This window comes from Ammospiza nelsoni, chromosome 5 (genome assembly GCF_027579445.1).
Source record: "Ammospiza nelsoni isolate bAmmNel1 chromosome 5, bAmmNel1.pri, whole genome shotgun sequence".
NCBI classification, from domain to species: Eukaryota; Metazoa; Chordata; class Aves; order Passeriformes; family Passerellidae; genus Ammospiza; species Ammospiza nelsoni.
In genome coordinates this window covers 65,317,748-65,337,041 of record NC_080637.1, presented here as the reverse complement: position 1 = coordinate 65,337,041, position 19,294 = coordinate 65,317,748, and the positions used below count along the sequence as shown (strand labels likewise).

Here is a 19,294-nt window from a genome sequence, read left to right as displayed (position 1 = left end):
CTGTGCAGATATTACACTTCAGTATCAGAAAAGGTGCTTTTCCCAGAGGCTTTTAAGAGGCAAATCTAGGCTTCAGTGTGGAAAAGGAGGGACCAGCATGCCAAGTTGTACCCAAACAGAGAAAGGAGGGGAATACCTGATTTATTCCTTTTCTAAACTGAGAGACAGGGTATCCCAGATTCAGCTCTCTTCCTGGGATTTCCCTGGTGCCTCCAACACACTCAGCAAGAAGATGCCTAATCAAGAGACACTTCTGCATCATGATTACAGTTCTGCATCATTATCAGGGTTCTATAATATTAAAGGACGCCTTCTGAAGGAAAAGCGAAACAAAAAGCTCTTATGGTTTGCTACATCCAGCCAGGACCAGCTTTCAAGCAGCCAGCTGTCCCAAGCTCACATTTTTAGACCATGACCCCCCTGCTGGGGCTTTACCTCTCTCTGTGGATGGCACAGGTAAGTACTGCTCTATTGAGGTGCCTCACTCTGTCCAGTTTTGATTTTCAGGAGAGAAGTCTACAGGAAGCTGAGGAGCCTTTACCCCACCCATGCCTGCACCCAGTACCTGGATGCTTTCCAGCAGCTGGAGAAGCACTGTGGCTACAGAGAGGACAACATCCCTCAGCTTCAGGACGTCTCCAGATTTTTAAAAGGTCAGTCATTACGAGCCATGGTTTATTCTGGGGTTCCCTGCACATATTTGTGCACCACAAGCCATTTCCTAGGAGACAAGCTGGTGAGCAGAGCTGATGAGCTCCAGCACAGGGCACTCATTCCAGGCACATGGAATGAAACGCAGCTGGAGGTTTGTGTGTGTTCTGTGAGAGGCAGCAGCTGGGGTGGCACTACCCAGCTAATCCCTGTACCAGCAGCACTGCAGTCACAGCAGACACTGCTCAGCACTGTGGGAATCCACAAAATCAGAGGGTTTTGGGAAAGCCGCAAAAGGCAGGCCTCAGAGGCAGCAGAACTGTGATTAGAGCTATGCAGCAGCCATGAGATAGGTCAGCAGAAAAATTATTTGAAAAGTAGAAAAAACAAGGACAAATAGAACAATGGTCTGTGTATTAATGCTTGTCTAGAATAACTCCCTAAGCTACAGAAAAGTTTATCTAGCAAGGTGTTAGGAAGTTTGAAGCTTAATAATGGAGCTCTGTGCATTGTGTTTTAAAGCTTATAAGCAGGTATTGTATTTGAAATAAGAAAGCATTGTTTTAACCAAAGGTACCTGTGCTTACAGTGGCTGGATGGAACTACTGTCAATGTGCTTTTGCTTTGTGTGATTGGTCAAAAAACTTATAAAGTAAGTTGTAACATTAAGTTCTTAGTCTGCTGCCTGAGATGTGAGCTGATGGCATCTTCCCATTGTCACAACCATGTAATGAGAGTGATGCTGGAAAATAAAACAGCTCAAGGCACATTCCACAGCAGCCCCACCCCATTTGTGATTTGTTCACAGACCCCTGGCCAGCGATAAGCACGACTTCCACCCTGCCTTTTTGTGGGTTTGCCTCTGTTTTAGGCTCCTATGGCCATGCTGACAGCAAGACCCAAACACAAGCACAGGTACCTACCTCTCAAGTACGCTTTGTGCCTGATCCACCAGGCAGGATGGGAATGTGTGCTGGAGGAGATGATTTCCAGGAGATCCTGCTGGTCAACCAGCAGCTGCCTTGGAACAACTCTGCTTCCTTCTGCCTCTGTGGCACCACTTGTCACACCAAACCCTTTGGTGGCTGACAGGAGGGCACAAAGGCTGTGGTGCTGGCCCAAAAAGGCATGAAGAGGTCACCTTAGAAAAAGGACACACAGGTTTGCCAGGCTGACCTGTCAGCTAGCAAGGAGCAGGAGAGCAAGGGGGCCTGCATTGTGAGGCCACAGGCTGCATGGATTCCCAAGGGCAGGTGCTCTGTGTAAACCACCTGATTATCAAGAATTGCCAATGAAAGTTGATCTTTAAAGTCTCCTCCTCAGTGAAAAGGTGTGACAGAGAGAGGTCAGCTTATCACCATGATGAAATATGCAATAAAAAATATGGCTTAGCTTTAAATAAATTGTACTTAAATACCCAGAAAATCAAGTGTCCTGCTCCATATAAGAGTAGGGGGTACCCATTAGCTTAAATAAGCTTTCCGTGTCTGAAGAGTTTTCTAAGACTTTGGCATTTCTCATGAAGATTTAGCTGTTTGATGACAAGGTTTTTATTGCACGTTTAGTGTGAGAGAAGGGAGGGTTGCCATGTGAAAAGCATCTTCCATGAACACCCTTGCACCCAGCTGTAGGAACTTTTCTGTGTAGGCATTATGTATTTTCCCATGTATTCTCACTCCTATTCAAGTACACATCTTACTTCCCTCTTATAATAACTGGGCTCATAAATATTTTTTCTCTTGAAGTAGTTGATCTCATTTAATTTACACAATAGCTGACACCAGGGAGCTCCAGGAATTATGATTCTGCCTTGATTGCCACAGATATTCATATCCTTTAAGTGTATCAGGTGATTTCAAAGTGGGAGAATTTAGGATAGTGTGAGACTATGCTGCCATAATCCTATTTTCATTGCTCATGTTAGTTGACAGGATTTGATTGCCTGGAGTCTGCTCACTTCCTTTACAGGCTCTGGTTCTAAACATTCCCTGTGTCACAAACAAAACAAAACAAGCTAAACAGCAACTCTGAAAAGCATGCCAATAATGTTTGAAAAGATGTTCTCAGTGATTTTCAACTCATTTGCAATAAACATAAAGTGTCTACTATGAGCTAATTGTATGAACTACTTGGGAATGAGTATCAAGCATTCCAGAGATATTTTATTCCATTCTGAAATGGACAGCTAAGGAAAATGTGGAATTATTCATAGTACTTGAGACCACTGGTCCTACCCTCATTAAACTGTAGATTAAAACTGGATTACTTTAGCCTACAGGTTATGCATGAATGAAACAAATTTTTTTCAGAAGAGCTGTGTTAACAGCTAGACACAATTAAGAGTGAGGAAAATGTTTTAGTCCCGTTATGTGAGTTCTCTTTCCTCTAACAAGGTCATTTTACTCTGCAGAATACTTTCTAGAATAGCATGGAGATTGACATCATTGCAAGGCCCAAACTCAGCCTGAGTCAGAAGCATCTGCAAGGTCTAAAATCTGACCAAAAGTTTAAGCACATTGTTAAGAGCATTGACCAAACTCCTCTTAAATGCTATCAGGCTTGGGGCATTGATCAGTTCTCTAGGGAGCTTATTCCAGTGTTTGACCAGCCTCTCAGAAAATAAATGCTTCTGAATGTCCATTCTGAACCTCCCCTTGTACAGCTTTGAAAATAACAAACCGTGGGAGGCAGAGAGAGACAGAGATTAGGATAACCCAGAAAGAAAGTGGTCATGTTAAAACCAGCTCACACAGACAGATAAACTCCCATCTTCTCTTTAACTTAGCAGTATTTGTGAACACAAGAAAACAACTCCTTTTGATTTGGTATGAGATCTGTCTGTTATTACCTATTAGTGAGGCTGGCTTGAAGAGAAAAGGTCTGTATACTTCATAAATATTTCACAATTACTTAAAGGGAATTAAGTAGTTAACAGTGTGATCACTTGCACATTGGCAAGCGTTTTCCTAAAGGGTTAACTGGATGAACCTAGGCACATCTTTCTTTCTAGGAAAGATGTTTGGATTTAGGCAGTCATTGTGCTCCACAGCTGGAAGAAATTACAGCCAGTGAACTCAAGCAAGCTCACACTACAATGCACAGGCTGCCTGTATACACCAGTTTTTGGGCCAAGAATTAAGAATCAAGCCTTGCGGATCACTTTAGGTCAACTGCTCGAGACCTTCTCTGCAATGCACTTTGATTTCCCAGGTCCTTGGGCAGCAGGTCCAACCAGCCACAGCCCCAGTTCTCTGCTGATTGCAGGTTTTGTCATGCAGTCATGAACCAGGAGTTCAGGTTTTGCAGATATTACCTTCAGCAGATAACTTTTTCCTAGGGCTTTTCAAGGCAACTGGCCAAGTCTGTTCCATCAGCAGACTGTCTGATTCACTGGCCTCTGTTTAAAAGGACATCTCAGGGAACACAAGCTGTGATTTTCATTTTCCCTCCTTCTCCTCCAACATGGATGCTAAGGCTATATAAATTTCCCTAGACTCTTTCATAGTCTTTCCAAAAGTGAGTTACTAAGGTATTGGTTTTCATATAATGTATTTTTCACCTAATGTAATTTTCACTTAAAATTCACCCCAAAGATTACCAGATTCTGAAATTTTCACATTCCTCTGGATTGGACCAGCAAATCGACAATGGTTCATACATAATCCCCACAGGTTTTTTTTTTTTAATTGTTCCTTTTTGAGGCAATTCTGTACTAATTACCTTTAAATTCAGTGGAGCAATAAAGATATCTGTGGCAAATGCCCACCACCTAGTCCATCACAATGCCAGGAAGAAGCACTTCTTTCTGTCCTCTATTTCTTCATACATTTTGTCATTTTTTTGACTTTTTTCCCTTTTTTTCTTTCTCTGGGTGTTTTGTTTTGTTTTGTAATGGGAGAAGTACTAATAGCCTGACAGAGTAAGACAAGAAATTCTGGAAGAAACATGAAAAAACAAACCAAAACAGACCTTGTAAATGGCTTGGTTTCTGGGTGGGATTTTTTTGTTTGTTTTAAAAAGGAAAAAAAAAAAGGTTATAGGCTTCATGACACAATAGAATATGGAAGAAGAACTGAGAATAAAGCCATTTCTGATTTTTTTGAAAATGCAGTTTTATGCTTTAAAGAAGACGAGATGTCATTTACGGGAGCGGAGAATGAAACACAGATTTTGAATATAGGACTTCAAAAAGATTATCATTGGCTCACTTTGAAAGCGGTGATTTTCAATTTTCTTAGCTTTGCAGACCACCAGCATGTTTCCCATGGACATGCAGAGTGTGTGTTCTGTTGGCCACCAGACTGGTTATTTTTTTGGTTATCTCTCACAGCAATGCAGGGTGCTCTGGGGTAACACTGGATGTACGAGCTGAAATCACAGTGCAAAAGTGTTGCATCCTTCTGTGTCCTGGTCCGTGGACATGTGCAAAGCAAAACACCTATAATCACATCACTGGGAGGCTGTGCAGCAGGTTCTAGACAAAAATAATGGTAAAAAAAAAGCCAAGAAAAAAAAAAAGAAAAAACACCAGTGTTGGAATTTTAGGCTCTTCCTTGTTCCAAGGTCAAGGAGAGTAATACTAGGAAATGTTTTTGAAGCCTCAGTCTGAAGTTTATTATTCGTATCTATTACAAACTCATGAGGTGTGAGTTCTCCCTAACAAGTTGAGAAAGTGCCCTAAAATGGTGTTTCTTAAAGGCTATTTAAGTCCTAATTACCCAATAAACAGTTGACATCTATATTATTTATGCTTCTAACCTGATTATGATCACCCAAAACTCGCAATGTGGACATCTTTATTCTAATTAGAGAAAATTGCTCAGATCTGTCAGGAAGAAGAAAGAAGGTGAAGAACAACTTGACTCCATCCTAAAACCTCCATCTTGCTTCATGTTTATTTCTATATTCTAAAACCCTAAACTCTAAGTTTTCCACCCTGGGATATTACACACTTCTAACCAGCTACACACCTGTCATCCCAGTGCCAATAATCAATTTTGGAAGCCTTCTCCAAACAGCCTCAGGTCAAATGCAGTGTTCTTTTGTGGGTCTATGCCTTTCACCACAGAAAGATTAAAACTCCCAGCATCCAGGGTTCCAACACACTAGGTGCAGGTTCTGTTCTCTGGTTGATTTTAAGGACCATGTGAGACCTCAGATGCACCCCTGTGGTGTGGAACGTAGAGAATTGTGTGTATTTGTGCAAAAATGTGCATTGGGGTGTGCAATACTCCCACACACCTCGTGACTCTGCTGTGTGACTGCCCACAGGATGGATGGACAGGTGATTCCATGTGGCAGGAACTGCTCCTACACCAGTTCCTGCAACAGGGGCACATCAATCATGGTAAGCCAAGGTGTGCCCGCTGTGCATGGTGGAGGGAACTGTGCCAACAGAGCAGGAAGCATCCCTGAAACTGCTTAGCTAAAGTAAACCTGCTGTGTGGTTGACCCTAGAAACAGCTGAATTTGGTGTCCCTTCCCTTTGCAGAGAGGACAGGTTTCCAGCTGAGGCCAGCTGCAGGACAGCTGTCTGCCCGTGACTTCCTCGCCAGCCTGGCGTTCCGTGTCTTCCAGTGCACACAGTACACAAGGCATTTCTCCTCTCCCATGCATTCCCCAGAACCGTAAGTTTGATGGCCTGACATAATTCCATCCTTCTGAGTGTGTTGGGGATCATTCTCTTGGGACTGGCTCTGGAGTTCCATCCAGTAGTCTGCAGAATAAAACAATTTGAGAAACTGGTAGCTGGAGAGTTGGAAGGGGAAGTCATGCATGAGAGGGTGTGGTGCTCTGTCTCTTTTGCAAAGCTGTCTGGGGAAGGAAAAGACTAAAGAATATTTGGTTTAATCTTTTCATCCTGCCTTCAGTTACCATCTGCTGGGGTTTGATTTCCTGCTGTGAAACTCTCCCAATAAGTGCTGGCCAGACAGCAGCAATTACATTTCATGAGAAATTACAAGTTCACACAGACGCTTTTGTTGTACGCTGGGACAAAACAGGGACCTTCCAAAGTTGTTGTGACACAGAAGGTTAGTGCCCATGCCATCCCAAGGAGACAATAGACAGGGGCAGGAGGGAATGCTCTGATCCTTGCAGAGCCAGGCCAGGTGTGGAGGCAGCACTGTGGAGCAGCACTCACACCAGGGCAGGAAAGGACGTTTTTAACAAACAACAAGGTCACTTCTTTTCCAGAGACTGCTGCCACGAGTTGTTGGGTCATGTTCCCATGCTGGCTGACAAGGAGTTTGCCCAGTTCTCACAGGTAAGAACATTTCCTGCTGACCCTTTAACCAGCTGCTCTGGATAGCAGGCCAGAGCGCCTTAAATACACACAGCTCACCATGCAGCGCAGCGCTAAGAGTGGATTGTGCCTGAGCCGTGGCCTCCAGGCATGGTGGGCTGGCAGCCACCTGGGAGATGCTTCCTCCAAGGGAGTGGCAGCACTGCTCCCTACAGACCCAGTGTGAAAGGAAGGGCAGGCAGAGCTTGTGGGGCTTCTCTGTGGGAGGGCTGTGTCAGTCTGGGTGTCTCTGTGGGGCTGGAGGCTGAGCTCTGCTCCCCTGGCTGCCTGTGCTCCAAACATGAACCTACGCAGCTGAGCCTCCGAGCTGGGTCCGTCCCTAGATGTACATTCTTGTCTCACAAGAAACTTTAATTGTGTCCATCACCATGCCATTCATCAGAGTTGTTTTTCCCTTTACAACTCACCAGATTCTCACAGCATTGCTCACACTGGTGAGGAGGCTCCAAAAAGCAAACAGAGCTTCTTTGTACAATAAGGGGCTATTTAGTACGAACAATCAGTGTCAGACCCAACTGAACTCAATGACCTCTTATAATTAAAGACTTCAGAACTTTGAGTGTTCCTCAAAACCATAGCAGAGGAGGAGAAGACATCTCATTGTTCAGGCTTATCAATCAGTGGCCAGTGGGGAAACTAGGGATAAGATCAGAGGGGTAACATGATGTAGGTCCCAGCATGACCTAGGTCCCTGAAGAAATATCTTTAAAACAAAATCAGTTCACTTCATATGATGTGGTTTCCAGTTGTATCAACTTAAATACATGCCAGTTACCATTTTGATCCCAAATATTGGTTATTAACAGAATCAAAAGTGTAGTACCTTAAGCAGCCTAGTCATCTATAATTTATTCTGGAAGAAACCTATTCAGTTCAGTTCAATACTGGAACTTCAGACACATTAAAAATAAAATACTACAGCAATTTCAAAGCTTTCAATTTTCTTCTTTTCCTATCCATAGCACAGACTATACAACATCAGATCACATTCAGTGAATTTTCACATTTCACTTTTTTGTCCCCACAAAGTATTTTCACTGTTGAAATTCACCCCATGAAAATTCTTTTTTACCCCATTCAATATGAGACAATGAATGGTGAGAATACCCTTATTTTGTTTGTTTGTTGCATGATATGGCTCCTGGGATAGCAAAAAAAGTGACATCTGGAGTTTCCTACTGTGAGAATAACCTTTAGCAGGGAGCACAGATGAAAGTAAACAGAATCATCCCTGCACAGATCTGGCCTGCTCATAAGGGCTGTCAGAAAGAGTGAGGGACAGAAAGGTAATGGCAAAGACAAAACCCACCTTTGCTGCCCTTCCTTCTCATGCCTCCCTGTAAATTTTTGCCTGGTGTAGAATAGCCCAGCATTAAGACAAGAGATGGTTAATTTTACACAGAGAACACTGAGGATTAATCACTCATCTAATGTGGCTCCCAGTGGTATGTAGCTGGGGGCCAGGGAGAGGTAGGCATCCTGGAAGCCATGGAAGGTCATTTTGGGTGACAAAAACAATGAATAGTTCATGCTATTCATGCTAGAAATGATGGGGCCCTCCCCCTTCCCCTCTTTCTCTCCCTTGGGCTGAATAATCGCACTGGTGTAACACTGTCTGCTTGCTTGCTTGCTTGCTTTAGGATATTGGACTGGCTTCTCTTGGATCATCTGAAGAGGAGATTGAGAAACTGGCCACAGTAAGTACAGATGGCAGTTTAATATCAGAGGCAAACCCCAAACGATTCCCTGCACATCCCTTGCTGTGCAGGGAAGGCTTTTTGTGCCTCAGATTGACTGCAGAAATGGGAGCATCAGCAGGATTGTCCCCTCTCCTCCACAGGTTAGGAAGGTGCTGGAGCAGGGACTGGAGTCCCTCTGGGGGATCCCAGAATGGTGTGATTCCACCTGAGGAAATGCTTGCATTTCTTGATTTTATAAGAATATATTTCTTAAGCTAAGGTTTTTACCTTAATTTAAATTAATTTCAGACACAGGACGGTCCCAACTCACATTCCAGACTCACCTAAAACATTAGATACCCAGTGTGGTACCTGTTTTTTCTCCTACACGAGGTGCAGAGAAACATCACAATTTGGTTCACTCCACATTCATTAACCTCACCAAACAGGTGAGCACTTAAAAGCAATTTGGGAGCAGGTACTGCCATTCAGTTCTGAGTCACTAGGCTCCCTACAACCATCAAAACGATTTGTACAGCCCCTTACTGCCATCTTAACTTGTTCTGAAAGCTGTCTGGAGGCCAGGTGATTTTTTTCTGATAATGGCACCCATTTACCAGTCCTGATGATTTTTTCAGAGGAGGAGAGGAGCCTTACCCTCACCTCATTTAGTACAGGTAGGAAATGAGAGGAGGATGTCACTCCTAAAGTTCCTCACCCACTCAGGAAGGAGGTTGTGGCTCACCTAAAATCCATCTGCACATATCCATCCTTGGGTTAGGAATAAGTAAAACCATCATTATTTCTGAAGATTGCAACAAGTGCTGAATCCTTTGTGACTTCATCCAGGTCCTGGACTGGTGATGTGAGGAGACAGTGACATTCCACATTTCCTCTTCCACTGCCTGGGTCTAGAGAGGCTAGAGAGGGATTAAGATACATGCTTTTGCTAGGGTTAAAAAATGCCAACCCATGCTTTTGCTAGGGTTAAAAAATGCCAGAGAACTTGCATCATTCCCCAGGAGTTGGTGAGACTGGGTTAAGGCCTGTGGTTTATAAAGCATTCCTCTGCAAGCACCTCCTGATCCTGAACTGAACAGGCCTAGACAAGGATAAGGTTAAGATCAGAAGGATAAAGGGTCTCATGGCTGAAAGTTTCCTAGCATCATCTAGGGTTTGGTGAGGTAGAACAAGGGTACCTTTTAAAGGGCTCCCTGCAGTTCAGGGTCTGTGAGAATACAATTTTGTAAGTGCCATTCAGCTATTCTGAGCAGTAAACATATTCTAGATTAACATCCCAATAGTCAAATGTTTAAAATTTCTATACCTAATCTAGGCTTACTCTTTGAGCTCCTTTTCTAAGAAGTGAAGATAGAGGAGATCCTGAAGTGTATTCATTACCCTGACATGAAAGTCCAACATGAATTCTAAGATTATCTCTCAAAGTCCCTGTCATTCCCTGTTCTTCATAAGGAGAATTTTGGTAACTAGCTTAGAAATTTCTCTAAAGAATCTCAAAATTGTTGCTATGGTCTAAAACATTTGTAAGACAAATTTTGAAATGCCATTATTTCGTTCAGCCCTGTGTCTTCTCTAAACAGGTGGATCCATGCACCAGAGATGAGAAACTGCCAGTGTCCTTCTCATCCAGAGTGCCACTAATACATTTTTAACACTCTTAAAACAGTGAGAGCTTGAAAGAACCTCGCTATCCAAAATCCAAACACAGGATATCTTAAGAAACACTAAAAAGACTTCCATCTCCCATGTCTCATTTTGCAGTCAAAAGAGCCTCCTGCAAAATGAAGAGATACCAAAAAGCCTTTTCATTGTGAGATAATAAGATTCAAGATTATTAACAGAATACAAACACATAATTATTTGCTGAAACTCAGGATCTTGCAGAAGAAAAGATCCTGGCATGTTTTTTCTTCAGTGATAAATTTGAAGGCTAAAACTAACTCATCAAAATGAAAAGGTGTGTAAGAGAGGCTGAGAGAAAGAGGCACAATGTATGAAAAAGGCAAAATAGACAGAATAGTATGGAACTTTAAATAGTTTTACAAATTGTCTGTGGTTCTTTAAGCAGGCTCCTGAGAATGCCATACCTATGAAGTCAAGGTCTGTCCCTGTGTATGAGGCAGCAAAGGGCTCAGTGTCTCTGAAGGAACCTTGAAAAGTTGTAAGACAAAGCCATACTCTTGAAATGCCTCATTTTCCATGTTTTCCCTTTGCACAATGCCTATCCAGCTTCCCAGGGCTGTGTCCAGGACTTGTCCTCCACTGTCATTTTCCTCAGATTTTATAGTAAGAGAAGCACTAAAAGTTTGGCAGAGCCAAGAGTTCCTTTCGCCCCACTGTTGTCCAGCAGGTAAGGGAAGTGTGGCCCTAAGGATGCTTTTATCACAAGAGATGTCCAGAGAAATATATCTTTGTTTTCTGCTGGAGCATGACTAAGATATAATTGGCACAATATGGAAAAAGGCATCCTTCAATTCTTCTGAATGAGATCACACAGACAAAGGAGGAGGGATGCTCTCCTTCCAAGCACCTTTGTAAAGGTATTGAACCCTCTCTCAGGATCTTCCTGTCCTTCTGGGACTGTGGTGGAAATCTGACAGCTCCCACTGACTGCACTGAGGCTCTGGGCTAAGGGGTTGCAGGGTAATTAGTAACATCTTCCAAAGAAATAAAAGAATATAATTTTATTTACCCATGTATTATCATTCCAAATTTAATTTTTTTTTCTAAGTGGGACAACAAGTTCTGAAAAATTACATGTTAGTTTAGTGTGTGTTATATGCTGAGGGAAAAAAAAGTTATTTTCTTAAAATATGCAACTATAATATTTGAAGACACAACGGTATTAAGAAATGAGGATAAAATAAAATTAAAGGAAAGACGAGAAGCTTAAAAATTCCTGCCTTTTCAGATTCTTTTTCACAAGTTGTTCTTATTCCCAGCTTTACTGGTTCACTGTGGAGTTTGGCCTCTGCAAGGAAAATGGATTGATCAAAGCCTATGGTGCAGGACTGCTTTCATCTTATGGGGAGCTGATGGTATGTGTCAAATGCTGGAAATATTGAAAGATCTCTATAATCCACTTTCCTGAACTCTGGTAAAAGCAAACTATGTTTATCTACAAAAATCAGTATGATTTAAAATTCAGATTTTTATTTTGCAAAGAAATAATTCTCCCTTCACAGAAGCTACTGCACAGGGGAAAAACTTCTGTGGTATTGTACCTGTCTTTAATCTAATAAGATGAAATGCAATGGAAGCAACCATGCCATAAAATAATAGATTTGTTTCTTCCTGCTTCTGATGCAGCTGACTTTGACACAGCACTCAGGTTCCTTTCTGCATTACTCACTAGAGGGCAATATTATGCCTATTATGAGCTTGGCTATTTTTCCATGCTATTGTCATTCACATACATATGAACCAGAAAGGCCCCGATTGACTGGACCAAATGAAGTGCAGAGAAACAGGAAATAGCATGGACACTGATAAAAAGAAATTGCTTTGGCATTTTTCATTCCTAAACACATTTCAGAATTTATGTAAGCTCTAGTTTTACATAGATCAAAATCTGCGAGCACAGGTTTCATACTGCCTTGCTTAGGTATGTTTGCTGTAGAAAGAGGATTTGTACACTTTTACAGAAAGTGGGTTTCCCCTCCTTTGACCAAACAGCTGATAGGAGAAATATTAATTTCTCATTAATTTTGAAGATTTCTGATGCAGATGATCCCTTTTTAATTGCAGAAGCCCTAAACTGTTATCAGCAGGGCTCTAATCCTTCAAGCTGTGCAGATATTGGATGATATTTTTTAAATTGGTAAGAGCCAAAGGAAAATAAATACTACTCCTTTCAAGCATTTTTATAAACCAGAAACCTTTTTTCTCTTTCATGGGAGATATATTTCATGTTTAACACATAAACTCAGCAGCCTAACAGCCAGATCATGATACATTCACATGGAATTGTAGCTGGATTAGCATAGCTTGGACTTCCTGAACTGGAGATGGTTGGGTTGTCATGATAATAAACATTTTACAAAACCCTCCCAGTTGTGTACAGGTCAGCCCACTTCCCAGTCAATTGACAGGAGGGAAAAGACAACATTTTGATGTCTCTCAAGGCATTTCAAGTAGGAATCCCCACAGAAGGGCAGCTGAAATTAACACAGGGAAAGGTGAACCTTCTCAGACATCAACCTTCACTTTTACCACTTGCTGAGTTCAGCATTGCTTTTCCTCACAACACTTGCAATTTGGAGATGTTTGTGAGGTAACTCTGTGGAGAGCTTTCTCTCTCGATAAGCTGAAAGATCTGCATGTTCATTAGCCCTCTAGAGGAATAAACATGACTTTCTTTCTACATAGCAACCTGATCCTGGCCTGATTGCTCATCAACTTCACACTATGTGCTGCTGAAGCTACTGTTTATCTGGGAATCCTTCAGTACTCCTTATATTTACTGACAACCAACAGGAAACATAAACTTGTTTTCATTTACCCAGTAAAACCAGAAATGTCCAATCAAAGCACAATTCAAGGCCAAATTTATTCTACTCTGCCTGGCTTAATACTTTATGGTTCTAAATCAAGTTCATTTACATGTTAAACAGGATACTAAAGGGCAGAGGTAATAATATTGCTGATATTTATGTAGCTTTCATAGCAATATGCATGACAAAATCCATTTGATGTGGTCACTTCCTTTTTCTGATTAAGGTTTATTCAAATGAAGGTAAAAATCTCATCAGAAATGCTCACTTTTGGTGTCTGGAGTCAAGCTCAGCAGACTTGTACTCTGTCTTCTCTATTTTCACCCTTTTCCTCCTCAGGCACCAACAAGCTCTTCTGCTTTTGGTTAAAATCATAGGTGAGGACTGCTTGTGCACAAAACTGTGCTATCTATATAGAACAAAAAAGTACAATCTCAAACTCCCTACCTCTGAGCCTGGAAAAGAAGACCTAACTGTTCCTGAGCTGAAAAATGGCAGGTTTTTGTCACTACTTTTATCACTTGAAATTATTGGGTAAAGCTACTGGATAAACTTTTGATAAAGCTGGGTCTATCTCTGTGTTCATCCATCATGTCAGTGAAAATACATGCAGGAGTGATAGCATCTATATTCAACAGGTAATGAATATGATTATCCCCCTTTCAGCATGTTCTTCTTGTATGTAACACCTAAATCAGAAGATGGTCAAGCACCCTGCAGAATCCCTTTGTGAGGTCCACTGTGCATCTCCTGGGACAATGGCTTACTGGTTCTGTGCAAGTCACCTTGAGCTCCTGAAATTTGTTGTACACAAGTTAATTATATCTATAAATTTAAGTGCTGAAGTTTCCTTCTTTAGCTGATTTAATATCATTGATTTTTATTTAGAACAAAGCCAAAATACAGAAATATTTCCATTTATTCATTCCAGTCTGCCTGTGCATGTGATTCTAACTTCAGTGTAGGCACTGGCAGTGCGGGTGAAGTGGTGAGATCCAATGCCTGAGCACCTGTTAGCAAATTGCAAACCTGTACCAGCTGCTTCTTTTACAGCTGAAGAGAGAAAATGTGTAGTGCAGTGCCTGTTTAGAAATGAAGCAGTGTCTAGACACATCTGTCAGAGAAGATGAAGACTGGAAGACAGTGAGGCTCATGATAGACTTGAGTTTATTGCTCTAGATAAGTTTTGTTGCTGCTTGGCAGAAAGCCATTATCCAACCTAATAATTATCTGCCAGCCTTCTCAGTGGGACCAGACACACACTCCTGCATGGAGGTCCCAGACTTGATTCCCTATCTTTTAGCTGATCAACATATTTGGCACAGGCAGTGGAGTTTTGGCACTTTGCTGGCAGTGAACAGAGCAAATCCTGTAGGAATCTCAGTGTAGGTTGTGTGTTGAAGGAGGCACCCTGCAGCAGGCAGGGCTTTCCTTGGACCTGAAGACTTTTAGGCCAGGAGCAGCAGAAAAATTCAGCCACCAAGGAGGGAATAAGGCCATGAGTTACTAAAACAAGAAGATAACAACTAACCAGTGGCAGAGAGCAAGCAGCTGTCATCCAGCTGATGTTATATGAGAACTCAGCACCAGCAAGAAGCCTGGGAACATCCCTGAGCTGCAGCCTGGCCTGACTGGCTGTGGGTGTGTGACTGTAACCAAGGGAACCACATCCTGGCTATGAAATGTCTAAAACATTTCCCTTTTCTACACAGCACCCACTCCTACCAGTTTGAAGTCAGCTTCAGGTAGATGTTTTCTGTGCATGAGTTGATCCTTCCCAAACTCTGGGCATAATTTGGGGGTAAGGCAGAGGAGGAGAGGAAGAGCTAGGCACTCTCTGCATGAGCCTTGCACTTGAATCCCTATTATCTAACAAAGCATTTAGTAACAGCAGCTAGGTATCAGAGGGATAACCATCCCCAAGTCTAAACTGTGCAGTTGTAATGTGTCTGACTGCTGGCCAAACTTGCCTCCTCTGAACTGTAAGAATTCCTCCCCAAAAGCTCTCAGTATTGCACTGTTTATTTCACTATACACTGTCAGCTGTTCTACATTATCCCAAATGCTTCTTCTGTTAACACTCAGCTGGACTCTGTCCTACATACTGTAAAATCTTATGGCTCATACCACAATTCTGGCAACACTCAGTGCTACATATGCTTTTCTTGCAGCACACCCAGTACTTAACTTGTAGAGGCCTTTAAGGCCATCTGGTTTCAAGCTGAACTTCCACTGAAATCAATGGGATTTCAGTTCTGCTTCAACACTGACACTATAGTGGGACCCTTGTCGGGTTTTGAGTTACTGAAATCTTTTCCCATTCGTTCCCCAGAGCTTCTGAGATTCTAAGAGCAGCCTCGTGTTTGTGTATACCAACCATCTTAGATTGTATGAGTGCTATCCAAGGTTTACTCTTCAATTACACACTGCAAATGAAGAGCAAGGAAAACATCATCTTTTATATATTCTTGGGAGTTTTGGGGTTTTGGTTTTTTGGGTTTGTTTGTATTTTTTTTAAAGCCTGGTATTTATTTCTGCACCAGTTCATTGAAATGTCTAAATATGTGCTTAGGAGCACTGTCTGAATTTTTCCAACTAGAAGATTGAATTGAGCAACATCACCCACTGTTACCAGTTATTTACAAGTAGCACCCTGAGAGTTGACATTTGGATTATAAAAGGGTGAAGGGAGTCTCCTGAAGGCTGGAGAAGAAGAGAGAAAGGGAAAGAGACAGATCTCAGAGAAGGGTGGGTACTAAAAGAATATCCCTAGGTGAATGGGGCCCACTGTCCAGTCTGAAGGTGAGAAAAAGGATCTCAACATTGATGGGATGAGCTCCTTGCCTTCCCAGGACTCTGTGCAAGTAAAACTGGTGGCTGGTTGAAAAGGCATTTCCGATATTTGTAAACAGACTATGTAGATGCACCTTTGACTGCAGTGTGGACAGAAGTGGCTTCTATAAAATTCATATTTGCCTGGTGGGGACAATGTAAGAGAGCTGGAGAAAAACATATAGAAGAACCTCTATGGGTTCAAAAATACAAATGTACAGATGCAGTATAGTGTTTATTTATATATTGGATTTCAGGGAAGATTTTAGGTTGCTATATTGGCCTGGGAGCTGTGCATACAATTCCAGAAACATTCTGCCTTCTGATCTTCATTGCAGCAGGAAGCATGAAATTTGTGACAAGGGCTAGGGGACTCTAAAGTAATGCTAGACAGGACTGTGAAATTTCTGTGATACTATCTGAAAAAAAGCAGCATGATATTTTTTTCTTCTGGATATTTATATTTTGGGGGTGGCATAGACTCTCCCCTCCCTGTCAGAGGACATGGCTGTGCTATCCAGTTGTACATCACTGTAATGCAGGCTATATATATATACACATATATGTATATATATATATATATATTCTTTTATATTAAAAATCTTTATTATTTGGTTTAATAACTGCTAATTATGAAAATTAGCTCGGACATATGAAAGAACAGGACTTTCTATTACCCCTAACTATTCCCCAAAGAGAATTTTACTGCCCAGCAGGGACTAATTCTTTCTCTTTTCATTCACCTGCTCTAACTGGTGTTGTTCCTGCTCCAAAGTATGCTTTGTCAAAGGAGCCAGAGTACAAGCCTTTTGATCCAGAAGTGACTGCAGTTCACCCCTATCAGGATCAAGCCTTCCAGCCTGTCTATTTCATTGCAGAAAACCTGGAAGATGCCAAGGTCAAGCTTCAGTAAGTAAAGTGTTTGTGGGTTTTTTCATTGAGGGGCGCACACTGGATTGATTCTTAATCTCAAATACTTCTATTTACAAATTATTGCAACAACCATGCCAGGCTATCTCACTGCACCTGCATAGTGGCTTTTGTACCACAAAGTAAAGCTTATCTCAGAAAAGGTTCACAGAAAGTCAGAATTTGTTTTTGCTATGCCCTGTCCCCTGCTTCATCTTAACAATGCTTCATTTTAGCACCTTCTGAAGTAAATTCTGTAACTGAGCTGTGAGAGTGCAATCCCACCCTATGTGCTAGTCCATACAAACAGGAGGTCGTGAAGAACTGATTTACCCAAGGTCACATAGAAATTTCATAGCAGTCTCTGGAATTAACAAGGATCAGCAGGAGGCTTGAAAACAAGATTGCCTTTCTGCTCTGATTATATCTGCACAAGAATCCAGAATCAACATTCACGGGCAACCTAATTTCTACAAAGTAGCTGTCTGCAACCTAAATAACATTATTTCAAATTAGCTTGAGGTGTTTCTAAACACATTTCCTCAACTGTGCGATGTTGTGCAGTAAGGATGTTTGTTTCTTTTTCCTTTAAAAAAAAAATAAGCAGGGTTTAAATTCTGACCTTCATCTCCAACATTTAAAACAACATGACCAATTCTGGCTGGAGGCAGGATGTTGGTTGTGGAGCTACTGGGGAGCATGCAGGAGCTGAAATGAGGAATTTATTAGAGGAAGGGAGCCTGAGCCAGACTTCTTCCCTACTCTCTTCTCCTCTTCCCCAGAAGCAGTGTCTGCTGGGGCTATAGCCATGGCTAATTAGGCTCATCATCTTAAACCTAAATGTTCACATTAAATTTTTAATATATGTAAAAATGAGGGTGAGAACTCCCTGGCAGAGGAGAGAGGACTTGCAAAGCTTTTGACTCAGACAAACCTGCAAAGAACGTATGAGGACAAGGAATACACCACTCTCAGGCATGGAGCTTTTTCATACATTTTTTTCAAAGCAGTTGCACAGCCAAGGCTGCTCAAAATAACTGTAAGCACAAGAATCTGTCAGCACGGAAAACATAAGGCAACATCAGTACAGGGGGTTCCTACCAGCGTGCACTTAATGGAAATATTGTAGAAAATGGCAAGCAATCGTGTTTTTTCTTTTAATAGAGACAGAAAAATAGCCCAGGATGCCTAGTATCAACAGGTTTTTAGAATATAACACAGAAAGAGCTGCTCCAGGTTATTTCTTGGAAGTGAAGGCGGCAGACATGCTGTGCTCCTGCATTCCTCAGCTTGTGGTTGTAATAACTCTGAATTGTGTGAAGGCAGAGCGGTGAGAGCACAGACGGGGCCCAGCAGGCAGGCTGACACCAGGCACTGCAGAAATTTGGGGCTGCAAGGGGCTCAAACTCAGCCAGGCAGGCTGACACCAGGCCCTGCAGATCTCTGGGGCTGTGAGGGGCTCAAACTCAGCCAGGCTGACATCAGGCACTGCAGATCTCTGGGGCTGTGAGGGGCTCAAACTCAGCCAGGCAGGCTGACACCAGGCCCTGCAGATCTCTGGGACTGTGAGGGGCTCAAACTCAGCCAGGCAGGCTGACACCCGGCCCTGCAGATCTCTGGGGCTGTGAGGGGCTCAAACTCAGCCAGGCAGGCTGACACCCGGCCCTGCAGATCTCTGGGGCTGTGAGGGGCTCAAACTCAGCCAGGCAGGCTGACACCCGGCCCTGCAGATCTCTGGGGCTGTGAGCGGCTCAAACTCAGCCAGGCAGGCTGACACCAGGCCCTGCAGATCTCTGGGGCTGTGAGGGGCTCAAACTCAGCCAGGCAGGCTGACACCAGGCCCTGCAGAACTTTGGGGATGCGAGTGGCTCAGCCCTGGGCAGGGTGTGCTGCACCAGGCAAAGCTCAGGAGCAGCAGTGGGGAGGTGTCACAGCAGCCTCTGCTCTATGAGTGCACCCTGAGAAATGAGGTCCTGCAGGTTTTGCTCCTTTTGAAGCAGAAGCTCTGTCCTGTCTCCCCACAGGAGCTACGCCATGAGGATCAAGAAGCCTTTTGCTCTGCGCTATGACCCCTTCACCAGCAGCATAGAGGTTTTGAACACACCACAGAAAGTCAAGAGGCCACTCCACCAGATAAAAGAGGAGCTGGAAAACTTCTGCTTGGCCATTGAAAACCTCTTTTAAAACCACAGCAGTACATCTCACCTGCCACTGAGACACTTGTAGGTGGTGCTAGCACTTGGAGGCTTAGTGAAGTTGTGCTCACAGGCAGAAATCTTAAATGCACAGACCAGCTCAGTTCAGGTAATCTTTCCACTGTAATTTAGGCTGCTGACTTAGACGAAATAATGAGCTCCTGCTTAGAATGTTTCAATCACAAACAAGCCTTACTCCAATTTTTGGTA

At 42.7% G+C, this 19,294-nt stretch overlaps 1 protein-coding gene across 1 annotated transcript in view; it reads left to right on the top strand.

The window, feature by feature from the left end:
* Positions 1–19,073, top strand: part of LOC132073585 (tyrosine 3-monooxygenase-like) — a 28,229-nt gene extending 9,156 nt beyond the window's left edge. Inside the window, exons 6-12 of the mRNA XM_059472703.1 lie at positions 508–653; positions 6,143–6,278; positions 6,847–6,916; positions 8,596–8,652; positions 11,598–11,693; positions 16,756–16,889; positions 18,914–19,073. Of these exons, the coding sequence (XP_059328686.1) occupies positions 508–653; positions 6,143–6,278; positions 6,847–6,916; positions 8,596–8,652; positions 11,598–11,693; positions 16,756–16,889; positions 18,914–19,073 (799 nt within the window). The remainder of the gene's footprint in view (positions 1–507; positions 654–6,142; positions 6,279–6,846; positions 6,917–8,595; positions 8,653–11,597; positions 11,694–16,755; positions 16,890–18,913) is intronic.
* The last annotated feature ends 221 nt before the right edge of the window (positions 19,074–19,294 follow it).